This window comes from Phoxinus phoxinus, assembly GCF_949152265.1.
Source record: "Phoxinus phoxinus genome assembly, chromosome: 5".
In the NCBI taxonomy this organism is placed as follows: Eukaryota; Metazoa; Chordata; class Actinopteri; order Cypriniformes; family Leuciscidae; genus Phoxinus; species Phoxinus phoxinus.
In genome coordinates, this window is record NC_136880.1 from 15,631,553 (window position 1) to 15,646,138 (window position 14,586).

The window sequence follows — 14,586 nt, forward strand, 5'->3', positions numbered from 1 at the left end:
ATTGCTTGAGCTCTTATGCAATTTTTCAGATGCTTACTTCATCAGATTCATCTCCTCTGAGATGTTATGTGGACAATTTATCATTAAAACAAGCTAAAAAAGAGGCCTCGTGTCTCATAAAATGTTTGACTGTTGGTTTTATTTGGATTCAATTCTGTCAGGAACACTATTGTCAAAGATGTTTGACAAGTAGCATATTGTCGGTGTGATTTTGTTCTGGGCAATATAACCCCCTTAGGGTAAACAGAACAGAACATAAATGTATTGCAGATATCATTAATGTTCTTAATGTAATATCAACATAAATAAAGATAAATGACAGACTGATTCGAAGAGTAATATCAGAAGGCCGAGTCCTGACTGGACGAGAGGAGGAGCTGGGGATGGAGGAGGGTAATTGACCATTCGCAAAGACCCGCCCACCTTAGTTACTGTCGCTATGTCCGACAAGCTACGCCGCTCTCTCATTTTTTAAAAGAAATTTAAGCAATAAATACCGTTTTGTGGCTCTTTAATGTGTCTGACAGATCGCTGTAGAGCATCAGTTAAAGCTGCTCGTGAACCGATCATCTCTTCCTTCTAGTTCATTTATAGCATCAAATAAACATGAATGAACATCAGAAGGAATGTTGTTTTAACCGCGGAAAGGCGTCAGTACACTCCGTTTCTCAAGTTCAAATCCTCCCATGTTAATCTACTAACTCTCCTGACGGCTTTGTCGGACAAAATGGCGGATGGCGTTGTATGAATGGTCAGATCACCTGTCAATCAAGCTCCCTGCGAAGGGTCTATTGGCTTCTGAGCAACGCGATAAAGCAGCTGATAATACTGAATGGACGTTATATAGGGATGCTGTGATGGGTAGGGTCAGCTGATCCAAGCTTGACTGATGTGACCCGCCAGAACTAACGCTACACTTGATTTTGAAGAAAGTAATCAAAATGTAATTTCATACGGGCTGTGTTCTCAAGCACTCGTCCCAGAGGAACACATCACAAATCTTAACTCTTCAAGGTAACTGTGGAGAAAATAAATGCATTTGTATTACATGTTTTTTTTTTCTTTTTTCTATTAGCACTGTGGTTACTGATCATGATGAATAATATAACAATAACAAGATTGTTTTGTTTGTTTGTTTTAAATGGGTCTGAATCTGTTATGATTGGAATTAAAGGGGTCATGAACTGGCTTTTTAATTTGGTTATATTGTTGTCTGAGGTCAACTAATGATGTTCGCTTGGTTTTTACATTCAAAAACATCAAAATGAATAAGTAATCGGCTATTTTCTACCCTGATTTTGAGCCTAGCTCCTGAAACGCTGTTTTTATGGGCGTGCCGCATTGAAGACTTGAAAGTAAATGCCCACTGCTATGATTGGATAACAGTTTTGCATATTATAATGAGTTGCATGTAATGCAACATCGTTCGCTGAGTCTGGGTGTCAATAAAAGCTTTTATTGGACTAACAAGGAAGTTTTCAGTTCTGAAACTTACAGGATATTCTTATAGTATGATGACCTCTTATATGTCAAAAGTTGTCTTATATGTCTTATATTAAAATGTCTTATATGACATTTGATTTCTCAGTTCATCACCCCTTTAAGGGTTATTTGACAACATTAATGAACAGTATTTTCTAATTAAACCACTAAACATTTAAAACTAGAATTTCATTTCTCAATTTGTGACATAAATGTGAAGTTGAGTTTATGTAAATTATGGAAGAATAAATACAATTTTCCAGTTCAATTGATTCTTCCATAATTAATATGTGACTTCTATGATCATTTCCACTCTTCGCTCCTTTCTTCCTTTGATTTCTGCTCCAAGAAACTGTCAACTTCCAATAATTTGCATTTGGAGTAGCATTCTGCACTTTTCTTTTAGTGACGATTCTTCTAAAGGCACACTTCCACTTTGTGATTGCTGAAATCTCACTATATTATTTGTCCAGATAGCTTTGTTTTTCTGTAAGGTGGTATCACTTGTCTTGTGGGACATTATATATTGCTTCTGAAACAAATATCAAATAGTATCAAGTTGAGTTGTTTGCTCATAAAGCTCCCTCTCTTTATGTCCCTCTCTACAATATATATATGTACAGTGTACAAATGGTAAATGTGTACAAATATTTAGATTGTTCTAGGAAAACAGTTCTAGAACATTTTAGAAAGTTCTCAACAGTCCTAGAAAAGTCTAGAAAGTTCTAGAAAGTGCTAAGGAAGTGCTATTTTAAGGTGTCACATAACCATATTAGTCAGACCAATGCATCTTGAGATATACAGACCAAGCTGTTTTCCCTATAGATTCTCAGAGATGGACTGTTTGGTTCTTATGGCATGGTCTAGTGGTTTTCAGTTAATGGATCAGCAATCGGGCTGTAGAAGGATTCGATTTCGGGTGAGCTCCGCTGCGGTCATGACCTTGAGTTTATGAGTTTATGCCCTCCCTATCACACCATCACACGGTGAGGTGAGCTCAATATCTACAGTAGGTCTTCACTAACTTCAGATTAAACCAACTCTAACTACCTTTACCTGACCAACGTAATCAGGTTCACCCAATTAACATTTTTAAATTTTAATAAAGAATTACATTTCTGTTATCATTTAATCAACCTCATGTCTTTCCAAACCCATAAGACTTTCATTCCTCTCAGACCACAAACAAATTATATTTCTAATAAATTTTTTAATCTCTCTTCATTTTATCCTACCCTGTTACACTTATTCACATGTGTTTGTTCTTAGTTTCGTTTTCATGGACTTTTAGTTTGTTTGCATTAGTCACATGTATTCCTTGGTTTGAGTTTCCCGCCACTCATCAGTTCCCATTGACACTAATCATCATCACAGCTGTTCGTCATTTAGGTAATTACCATGTGTATAAAGTTCCTCACCTTCTTGTTTGCATTAGTGTATGTATTACCTGTTGGACTGTTATTAAACGCAGCATTTGAACTTTGTTCCTGATCACCGTCTGTCTATCTGCCTGCACCTGGCTAACACATCCATTGAAAGTCCACTCAAACAACATTGTCAAGCTTAAAAGGTCTTCTGAAGAGACATGATTGCTTTATATTATAAACAGGGTTAATGTAGACTTTTATACACATAAACACTGCTCAACATACATAGAGCTCAACAAATAAGCAGAATCTCAAATATCTCATGAACAATAGCTTGAAGCTTTAAATAATAATAATCTGATTTCAGAACAAAACGCATTAGTTACGTGCACTTTCATATTCATTAATCTGGTTAGGAGAAATGGTCAAAAGTGTTGCAGTTAATGCCAAGACTTTTGTCAGGCCAGTTACAGCCGTCATGGTTAAAATTACAACACTACTTCAGTCCACTTCTCTGATAATCGAACACCAGTAAGAGGTAAAGTTGAATCTCAGAGACTTGAATTGATTCCCTTGACAAGTAAATGCTTGGGCTCTGTGGTGCTCTCAAACACCAGTGGAAGACAGAAAACACAAAGAGTGTCACAACACACACAAGGGAAAAGGTAAGATCCAATAGCAGTTTATTAATAGGGTAATCCGTACTCACAAAACAGTCCAGGCAAGGGTCAAAATCCAGTAAAGCAATCCAACAGACACAAGAAACAGGCAGAAACAGGAACGGAAGTGTGGGGACATTAAACAAGGACTCCGTGACAAACACTGAAACAGACAGGGTATATATACACACAGAACTAACAATGAAACAGGGAACAGCTGGGAACAATGATGACGGGGAACAGCTGAGTGCAGTGAACAGTGATTAGTGCAGACAAGGATTGTGGGGAATGCAGTTCATAATGTGACAGACACCGTGGGGGACGAGGACCTCTAGTGGATACCCGGGGATACACAAACCAGACACTGTGACATAACCCTCCTCCTACGGAGCGGCTACCAGACGCTCCAAGACATAACAAATAAAACAAGAGTACAGGCGGAAGGTGGAAAGGTGGAGGATCAGGGGGTGGGATGGAGGGCCAGGTCCGTGGAGGGGAACAGGAACAAGGGGGAACGGCTTAAGCGGCGGCCAGGGCAAAACAGACAGTCCATCGGGCGGCCAGGGCGAAGCAGACAGTCCATCGGGTGGCCAGGGCGGACACGACCCCTCGGGCGGCCACAGCGGAGAAGACCCCTCGGGCGGCCACGGCGGAGACGACCAGGGTGAAGACGACCACTCGGGCGGCCACGGCGGAGACGACCAGGGTGAAGACGACCACTCGGGCGGCCATGGCGGAGACGACCAGGGTGAAGACGACCACTCGGGCGGCCATGGCGGAGACGACCAGGGTGAAGACGACCACTCGGGCGGCCATGGCGGAGACGACCAGGGTGAAGACGACCACTCGGGCGGCCATGGCGGTGAAGACCAAGGAGGGACAGGGACAGACCCTGGCTCAGGAACAGTCACAGACACCACCGGCTCAAGAACTGCAACAGACACCACCGGCTCAGGAACTGCAACAGACACCACCGGTTCAGGAACAGTCACAGACACCACCGGCCCAGGAACTGCAACAGACACGGGCACCGGCTCAGGAACAGCAGACACGGGCACCGGCTCAGGAACAGCAGACACGGGCACCGGCTCAGGAACAGCAGACACGGGCACCGGCTCAGGAACAGCAGACACGGGCACCGGCTCAGGAACAGCAGACACGGGCACCGGCTCAGGAACAGCAGACACGGGCACCGGCTCAGGAACAGCAGACACGGGCACCGGCTCAGGAACAGCAGACACGGGCACCGGCTCAGGAACAGCAGACACGGGCTCCGGCTCTGGAACAGCAGACACTGGCTCCGGCTCTGGAACAGCAGACACTGGCTCCGGCTCTGGAACAGCAGACACTGGCTCCGGCTCTGGAACAGCAGACACTGGCTCCGGCTCTGGAACAGCAGACACTGGCTCCGGCTCTGGAACAGCAGACACTGGCTCCGGCTCTGGAACAGCAGACACTGGCTCCGGCTCTGGAACAGCAGACACTGGCTCCGGCTCTGGAACAGCAGACACTGGCTCCGGCTCTGGAACAGCAGACACTGGCTCCGGCTCTGGAACAGCAGACACTGGCTCCGGCTCTGGAACAGCAGACACTGGCTCCGGCTCTGGAACAGCAGACACTGGCTCCGGCTCTGGAACAGCAGACACTGGCTCCGGCTCTGGAACAGCAGACACTGGCTCCGGCTCTGGAACAGCAGACACTGGCTCCGGCTCTGGAACAGCAGACACTGGCTCCGGCTCTGGAACAGCAGACACTGGCTCCGGCTCTGGAACAGCAGACACTGGCTCCGGAACAGCAGACGTGAAGTGGACAGTCTCTGGAACGGCAGACAGCCTGTGCCTCCTCCACGCATGCAGTACCGCCACCGCATAACAAAGGAAGACCGCTCTCTTGGCCGTGGCAGGACTGATGGTGGGCTGTTCGGGGACGGCCTCCAGGACGACAGCGGGCTGTTCCGGCACGGCAGGCGTGACGCGAAGCTCAGGCTCGGCAGGCGTGATGTGAGAAGTTTCTGGCTGGGCGGAACTCATGTGCTTCCTCTGTGCAGTACAACCACCACATAAAAAAGGAAGACAGCCCTCCTTGCCGTGGCAGGACTAATGGTGTACAGCCCCGGGGCGACCTCCGGGACGACAGCGGGCTGTTCGGGGACGGCCTCCGGGACGACAGCGGGCTGCTCGGAGGGGACGGCCTCCGGGACGACAGCGGGCTGCTCGGAGGGGACGGCCTCCGGGACGACAGCGGGCTGCTCGGAGGGGACGGCCTCCGGGACGACAGCGGGCTGCTCGGAGGGGACGGCCTCCGGGACGACAGCGGGCTGCTCGGAGGGGACGGCCTCCGGGACGACAGCGGGCTGCTCGGAGGGGACGGCCTCCGGGACGACAGCGGGCTGCTCGGAGGGGACGGCCTCCGGGACGACAGCGGGCTGCTCGGAGGGGACGGCCTCCGGGACGACAGCGGGCTGCTCGGAGGGGACGGCCTCCGGGACGACAGCGGGCTGCTCGGAGGGGACGGCCTCCGGGACGACAGCGGGCTGCTCGGAGGGGACGGCCTCCGGGACGACAGCGGGCTGCTCGGAGGGGACGGCCTCCGGGGTGTGATCAGTCTCCGGATGGGCGGACATATGTTTTCCCCTTCTCCGCCCGCGATGGCGAGATGGTGGCTCTGATCCGTCCCTCACCAGTCCAGGGACGAAGGGGGGCCAAGGTGGAGGGTGGTGTTGAACTTGTTCTCGACCCCCTCCAACTCTGCGACCTCCCCGGGTCCCACGAAAAATAACTAGACGGGTTCCCTCAAAAAAAGCTCTCCTCTCCCGCTCTATGGCTGGGGAAGAGAGGTTAGAACACATACTGCTGGATCTAGGTGTGACGGAGTCCTTCTGTCACGAACACACACACAGGAAAAAGGTAAGATCCAATAGCAGTTTATTAATAGGGTAATCCGTACTCACAAAACAGTCCAGGCAAGGGTCAAAATCCAGTAAAGCAATCCAACAGACACAAGAAACAGGCCGAAACAGGAACGGAAGTGTGGGGACATTAAACAAGGACTCCGTGACAAACACTGAAACAGACAGGGTATATATACACACAGAACTAACAATGAAACAGGGAACAGCTGGGAACAATGATGACGGGGAACAGCTGAGTGCAGTGAACAGTGATTAGTGCAGACAAGGATTGTGGGGAATGCAGTTCATAATGTGACAGACACCGTGGGGGACGAGGACCTCTAGTGGATACCCGGGGATACACAAACCAGACACTGTGACAAAGAGGGCTTGGGATTTTTTTTTTTAATGTCATAAAGTTTTGTAATTCATAAAGTGGCACAAAAATTACACACTTCAGCTTTAAGAATGGGCTTGTGGATTGCTTTCACCTACAATTGTGCAACAAATTATAAAGAACCAAAGCCTTACTTATCAGGCAACTCAACTGAACTCTACCAAAATACTTTTTGATCTGCTTTTTATCAGTCAGTGCCGGTCTTGAATTAATAGTAAGACATGAGTTCTGCTCTTCTGAATGTCTTATATGCCTGCTGAAAAATACTCCAAATTGAACTTAATGTGCAGCAGTCTGTTGGTAATGGAATGTCACATTCGACTATTTAAATCTAAATCAAATTATAACATTATTGAAATATCTTTATATTTTTTTTCTGCAGGCATTGTGTCGCTTATCTCCCTGGCCGTGCTATCATATGAACGCTACTGCACAATGATGGGCTCCACGGAAGCTGATGCCACCAACTACAAGAAGGTTGCCTGTGGGGTGGTGATGTCCTGGGTTTACTCTTTAATATGGACTCTGCCCCCTCTATTTGGTTGGAGTCGCTATGGCCCGGAAGGCCCTGGAACAACTTGCTCTGTAGACTGGACAACCAAGACCGCCAATAACATTTCTTACATCATCTGCCTCTTTATTTTTTGCCTGATTATCCCCTTCCTGGTCATTCTTTTCTGCTATGGTAAGCTGCTACATGCCATTAAACAGGTGAGTGAAACATTATCCACTGTCATTGGTTTTCTGAAATCAGTTTATATGCTAAACCTCTTTGCATTTGTCCTTAGCATTTCAGTATTTGATTAAGGTTAGGTTGTTTGTCATTTAGCAGCTGCTTATAGTCCACCTGGGGTTATGTTCCTTGTGCAAGGGCACAATTCTGGTAGGGGATCTCAATAACTTTCCAGTTCTGGATGCCAGCCAAGATCCCTAAAGGAAAAGTTCACCCCAAAATCTTCCTTTTCAACATCTCCTTTTGCATCAATGAAGCTATGAAAAACACAACACCATTACGATAACACTATAAAAGCACCATAAAAGTTGTCCATATGACATGTCTCAGTGGTTGAATAGCTTTGGTTCTTCATCAGTATTCAACAATGTCTCCAAAATAGATTGAAAATAAATGGTGCAAATGGCTTTAGTCATTGCATGTCTCGTCACCAGTTTCGTAAAAGATTCCAAATGAAAACATTTTGAGAGATGCAGCAGATGGGAAGATTAAATATCTTTCTGGTCTTCATACAACGTTTTTTCATGGTTTCAGTTTACTTGGACAATTGTTGCCCAACCTAAATGTATAGTGGATACCCACTGAAACTACTTTCTGCCATATATATATATATGTGAGTGTGTGTTTGTGTGTGTGTATATTACGCATATGTATAATCTCATTTGGTTGCATTTATTTATGATTTCACTGGAATGCAAAGCGCTTTGAAGAGAGATGAGAAATTATATGCAAATTGTGTGCGTACCGACCACTGGCCCTCAGAGGGAAGGATAATAATGTGACAGATGGATTTTAACTGCTGGTAAAAGTAGTGGAACAACTTATTATAACTTAATGCAGTCACCTTTTTCAGCAAACATGAAGCGTGGATTTAGAGTGCATTAAGGTAACAGAGGTTTGGCATTTTTCAGACCTGAGACAGTCTTGCGCATTTACTTCCTGATACTTACATGCGCTCTCAAGTGGCCAAGACCTCAAGTGTGGGTATTGAGACAGGACCTATTAGAAGCTTCCAGACAGGTGTGTTGGAAAAGGTTGAAGATGAACTCTACAGGAAGCTTGTCTTGGAATGGACTCTGATTTAGATGGTCATATAACGAATGTCACAATTGATTGATTGATTGATTGATATTTTATTTAGAAGGGACCATGTGTAATTAAAAACATAAATGTAAACATTTGATGCATTACACCAGAGTTAGCCTTAGGCTAATTTACATCTGCAGTCCCTAATGAAATCATAGACACCCAAGTGGAAATCCCAGATGAAAATGTTTTACTTTACAATAAACCAGTAGTTCTCAACTCTGGTCCTTGGGACCCACCACTCTTGATATTTTGCATGTCTTTATTTAACACACCTGTTTCGGACCATCAGCTCGTTAGAAATTAGCTGAGCGGTGGAATTAGCAAGGTTGGATAGGATAGGATGTACAATTTCGACATCTTGAAGATAAGGAGACTGTATGGGAGGGAAGTATGAGGAGATATTTGGAATAAGTTGCCTCTTAGGAAACAATTCATTTTCAATGAGACGGTCGGTGGAATTTAGAGCGAGATAACTTATGAATGTGAACTTGTGAAATAAGTTGAGTGTGTGTCTAAGAACATTGGTTCAGCCTGACTGTGACAGATTGTTTTTTTCTTTTATGTTCTGGTGTATTTACTTAGGATATAAAATTGTTTTCAAGCCATCCCACAAGTTTACTTATCCACTTGGAAAAGTCGAAGGAAAAATCACTATATCTTTTTTTCAGTCTCTGTCTTTCTTTGGCTGTTTTTCTGCACTCAATAGTTGTCACTTTGCAGAATCTTTTAAGTGGCCTGTCCAGTTTAGTGAAAGCTTCTGTTGCTACTGTATTAGCATTCACTTTACCATTGCATCATAATCGCTAGTGTCGTTCTTTCACAGATGAAGACAGTCTGACTTCACAAAGCCCATGCATCCTCAAGATTGCTGCAGCTACAGGCAAAAATAGCACTCTTTGGGTATTTTATCTATTTATTTAGCTAATTTACATACATCTGGACTCTCTACACAAATACTGCAGTGTCCTCCCTTGTTGCAGAGAGCACACTAATAAATCAAACTAGCTAATGGTGTTGAATTCCCGATTTAATAAAGCGATCTTCTTTTGACTGTATGATGCAGTGAGAGTAAAATCAATTAATCTGCTTTAAATTAGATGACTAGTCCTTTCTCTGGCTTTTCACAGAAGAATAATTCATTATGGAAGAAGTTGGAAGTGGAAGTCATGAAGTTGAGCTCAGGACTGCTGTTACCTTTGGGAATAAGTGCTCTGAATGACATATTTCATTGTCACAAAATGAGACTATTTGCCAAAATCTTGTCATTAGTTTTTTGGAGTTGGTTGACTAGTTTGTATGCAACTTAATTTGCTTGAATGTGCTAGCTGTTCATGTTAAGTTCACAGGAATTGTTGAATGCACTCAGAACGCTGTGTTAGATGTGTGAGAGATTTGTGAAAATACATTACGTACTTTGATTAGAGAGGTCAGCTGGCTGCTGTTGATGTGTGTGCTTGGAAACCCAAGTAGACAAACTGTGTGGGTTCTCTCTTGCTTTCTTTATCTCTTTCCTTCTTCTTGAGGGGCAATTGTGGCTTCTCTTCAGTTTTATATTTCTTATAGCTTCTCATATCTTAACAGATGTATGTTTAAGTTGATGAAAGAACTCCAAGCTACGTATTGCGTTACTACAATTCTTATAGGCAACTGAAATACAAGCTTAAATCAGTTTTCAAAGAATCAAATGCATTTTTTTTGGGCCAATCCAAATATCACAATTCATGTGACAGACAGAGGCTTAAAGGGATACTCCACTGATTAGCATTAAGCTTTGTATCAGTAGAAACCTGGTAATATTTTTGAATGACCATGCTTCCCCCCCCTTATGTCCCCCTGAGACTTATGTATTTATGTATTTTTTGTCTAGAAAAAAATCATCCAATGACGCAAAAATCGTCATTTTGCATCATCTGAGTATTTCCTGGCCAGAGGCTAAAAACTACAGCCAGTAGTAGGAGCTAGTTCCGCATGTTTTCAGCCCGCCCATAGAGGGTGGGATCTCACTCACAGAATGTACAAATAGTGTCAGCCATCTTTTTGGAGCTAAGCTAAGCTAACAGGGTCTTGCTCTGTGGAGAAAGCGGAGTAGTAGGGGTGACCATATATCTTTTTCACGGACATGTTCGGCCGCTCCCCCACCATCCGCAACTGCTCCCCGCTGCACTGCTGCCCGCACAGGCAGCCACGAGCATCGGACCCACGCACCTGACCAGACCTCGAGATGGCCCAAAATGTCCGGGACTCGGCTCCTGCTTTCCAGAGTCGCCATTCACTACGCCTACATTATTTGACACTGACACGTTCGTGCCAGCTTTGAGGTCATGCATTCTGCTTCACGCGGATCCCGACCGAGACGAAAACACAGGAATTTTTCTTAGCATTGCTACAACGCACATCAAACGAAAGGTGTGCATATAAACATAATGAATGGTGACCGCAGAAACCAAAAGCCGAATCCCGGACATTCCGAAATCCGGCGAGCAAATCCGCCGCTCGTGACCACCCGCACGAGCCGCAAAACAGCGAGGAACAGCCGCGGACGAGGAACCAGAGGTAGCCGGAGCAGCCGCTGCAGCAGAGTAGCGAGACCCACCCGGCGGTCAGGAGGTAGAGCCTGGGCAGACTCGTCACTGAGATTTACAATAAAACGGCGTCTTTTCAGTTTCGAGTCAACTTGTAACCTATATGTATCAATTCTTCCAATACTGGCCTCTGTAACCGGTAGACGTGGCAGCGAAGCAGGTACATTCTGGGAGTTATTGTCTTTCATCCACATCCAAGAGGCTTTTCTCAGTCTAGAAGGCACCAACTTCTAAAATAATTTCACATTTCTACTACATGCATGACCCAATTTAAATACACATTTATCTTTCCAGCGGTGAAGTATCCCTTTAATATCAAGGCAAACAATGACAGAGTACAGGACACAGGACACAGGACACAGGACACAGATCACAATCACAATTACAATCACAATCACTGCAAACTCAAATAAAAAGTGGCGGGCATGGAAGTCCGACGTTTAGATAAAGGGGTTAAAGTGAATAATTATCAGTATCTAACCTGACAAAATATATTTATTCAATGTTATTCACATTACATTTTATCTGCAACAGCACAGAACTTTTGAAATTAAATGTTTGGTCATTCAATTTTAAATGCATCATTCTGCAAAATGCAAACACACGAGGAGAGTTCTTCAGACCCATGATAGACAGATCAACAAACTGCACCCCAAGATTCTTAACCACTGATTTGCAGAGGGGAGCTACATTTCCCATATCAGAAAGATTTTTTGAAACCGTGGTCCCGAACCAGATTATCTCATAACATTATCATTAAACATTATAATGAAACATTATCTCATTAATGTTTTGCTTTCATTAAAAAAATAATAATTGACATCCTTAATTTAACTTGTAAACAGTTGTAAACAGTTTAGCAATGACTCAATTGACCTCCTGTCCTGTTTTTGTACAGGAAGTTACACATGAGTGTTGTCAGCATAACAGTAAAAAGATCATTCATGCCTTTGATAAGAACCTAAAGGTAACATATAAAGTGAAAACAGAATTGGACCAAGAATAGAGCCTTGCGGAACACCCCAAATCAATGAAGCAGATTTGGAGTAAAGTTGACCAGTGTTAACTGAGAAGGTCCTATTAAAGAGAAAATATTTAAACCATTCAGTATTGAACGCTGCACTGAGGTCTGCAAGACTAGAATCACCAGAATTATATAAAAAAATAATTAAACTTTAACCAGGGCCGTTTCTGTGCTGTGATTTGCTTTGAACCCAGATTAAATTTTTTCAAAAATGTCATTTTGAACTAGAAAAGCCTGCACTTGGTTTATTGCAACCTTTTTTTAAGACTTTAGATAAAAATGGCAATTTTGAAATAGGATGATAATTTGATAAAACACTCGGATCCAAATTTGTTCTTTTCAAGGGGTGCTGTACAATAGCATATTTAAAACTCGTTGGAACTACTCCTGATGTGAGACTTTTATTAACTAACGTCAGTAAACTCTTTAATGATTTTTGATGGAACAATATCACAACAGCAATTTGAGTAGATTTCAGCTGACCAATGATCTCAGCTAAAGACTGAAGTGAAAGTGAACTGATTGAATACCACAGAAATAAAATATGAATCGGGCACAATCTGCACCCTGGTTTTTAACTAGGCCTCAGTAAAAAATAGAATGTCCAAATTCTGAGTATTAAAAAAAAGTAATTTAAGATAAAAGTTTTATTTGGCATGGACTCTACAAGACACCTGAATGTGTCCTGTTGTGTCTGGCACCAAGACCTTAGCAGCAGATCCATCAAGTCCTGCAGGTTGCGAGGTGGAGCCGCCGTGGATCAAACTTGTTAGTCCAGCACATCCCACAGATGCTCAATTGGATTAACCTCTGAATTTGGAGGCCAAGGCAACACCTTGAACTCATTTCAAACCTCATGTTCCTCAAACTATTCCTGAACAATGTGTGCAGTGTGGCACTGTGCATTATCCTGCGGAAAGAGGACATTTTCGACCAGGGATAACCATTGTCATGAAGGGGTGTACTTGGTTTTTAACATTATTTAGGAAGGTTACACGTGCCAAATATGCAGAATACAGCAGAATACGATGCACTGTGTGTTGTGACAAATTGTTCCCATAACCATTATCACAATTTTTTGAGACTTGTGCCACAGTGACCTTTTGTTGGCTCGGACCGGAAACAGGATAGCCTTCGTTGCCCTCATGCATCAATGAGCATTAAGCGCCCAACACCCTGTTGCCGGTTTGTGGTTTGTTTCTCCTCGGACCACTGTTGGTAAATTCTCACCACTGCTGACCAGGATCAACCCAGTCGCCTTGCCATTTCAGAGATACTCTGACCCAGTCGCCTTGCCATAACAAATTGGCCCTTGTGAAAGTCACTCACATCTTTATTCCTGCCTTTTCTCCTGCATCCAACACATTTATCTAACCGATTTTTTGCATCTAATCTCCTCAGACCATAATATGTGGCCTTGTTAGGAGATGATCACGGTATTCGCTTCACCTGTGACTGCTCATAATGTTTTGGCTCATCAGTATATGTTAAGTTTGGCCTAAATGTAATTTTTAGCATCAAATCTAAAAAAAAAAAAATGTTAAACAGACTCAGGAAAAATATTTTCATTCGTAACTTTTCTGGAGAAGTTGGATGAAGTTGGATATTTACATCTTTATGCAGTTCTGTCAAACATTCTCTGTGTTGACTCTTGCTTTGACATCTCAATCACTGTTTTCGTGCATATTTTACACTGATCATAACCATAGAGTTATGATCTAGCAGCTGTTTAGGCATGCTTTCTAAACCATCAACTTGACATGTTTGACAGCATTTAAAGTAATCTCCAATGCTGTATGTTTGTGTACTAGCGGCTAACGTTCTGATTCATATACGACATCAACAAATGTCTTCAATCAACAATTTAGTTTTGAATTTGATCATATGACTTAAAATTATTTGATAATTTCCTGGAAAAATCCCACATATCTCTGCTCTGTGACAGCTCATTGCCCTGTAAAGAGCAAAACTTTATGATGTGTTTGGATGTGTTTGGATTTGCGAAGTAAAGGTGTGTGGTTGAAATCAACAAAATGACTGAAATCACCTAAAGCACTTTTAATATGAGCAGAAACTCTTGATAGATAATTGATCTCATGCCAACATGAAAAGGTCAGTCAAGTGTGTCATGGCGTGACAGCTGTCAAAGTGAATTCGACGATCATTGTTTGATTCACAAGGGTCACTTGTTGTACAAGTTGTAAGTTTGTATAACAAGAGAATGAAAGAATGTCCTATATCCATCATGCTGCTCACGATAACGTGACAGTTCAAATGCTCAGAAAACACGGGCTGCTACCAATATCACTTGTTTTATAGTAAACAACACTATTACGTGTACCGCAACGTCTACACGTGTCAGA

The 14,586-nt window shown here is 43.5% G+C and overlaps 1 protein-coding gene across 1 annotated transcript in view; it reads left to right on the plus strand.

Moving 5' to 3' along the window:
- Positions 1–14,586, plus strand: part of tmtopsa (teleost multiple tissue opsin a) — a 61,729-nt gene that overhangs the window by 3,467 nt on the left and 43,676 nt on the right. Inside the window, exon 2 of the mRNA XM_079613181.1 lies at positions 7,178–7,506. Within this exon, the coding sequence (XP_079469307.1) occupies positions 7,178–7,506 (329 nt within the window). The remainder of the gene's footprint in view (positions 1–7,177; positions 7,507–14,586) is intronic.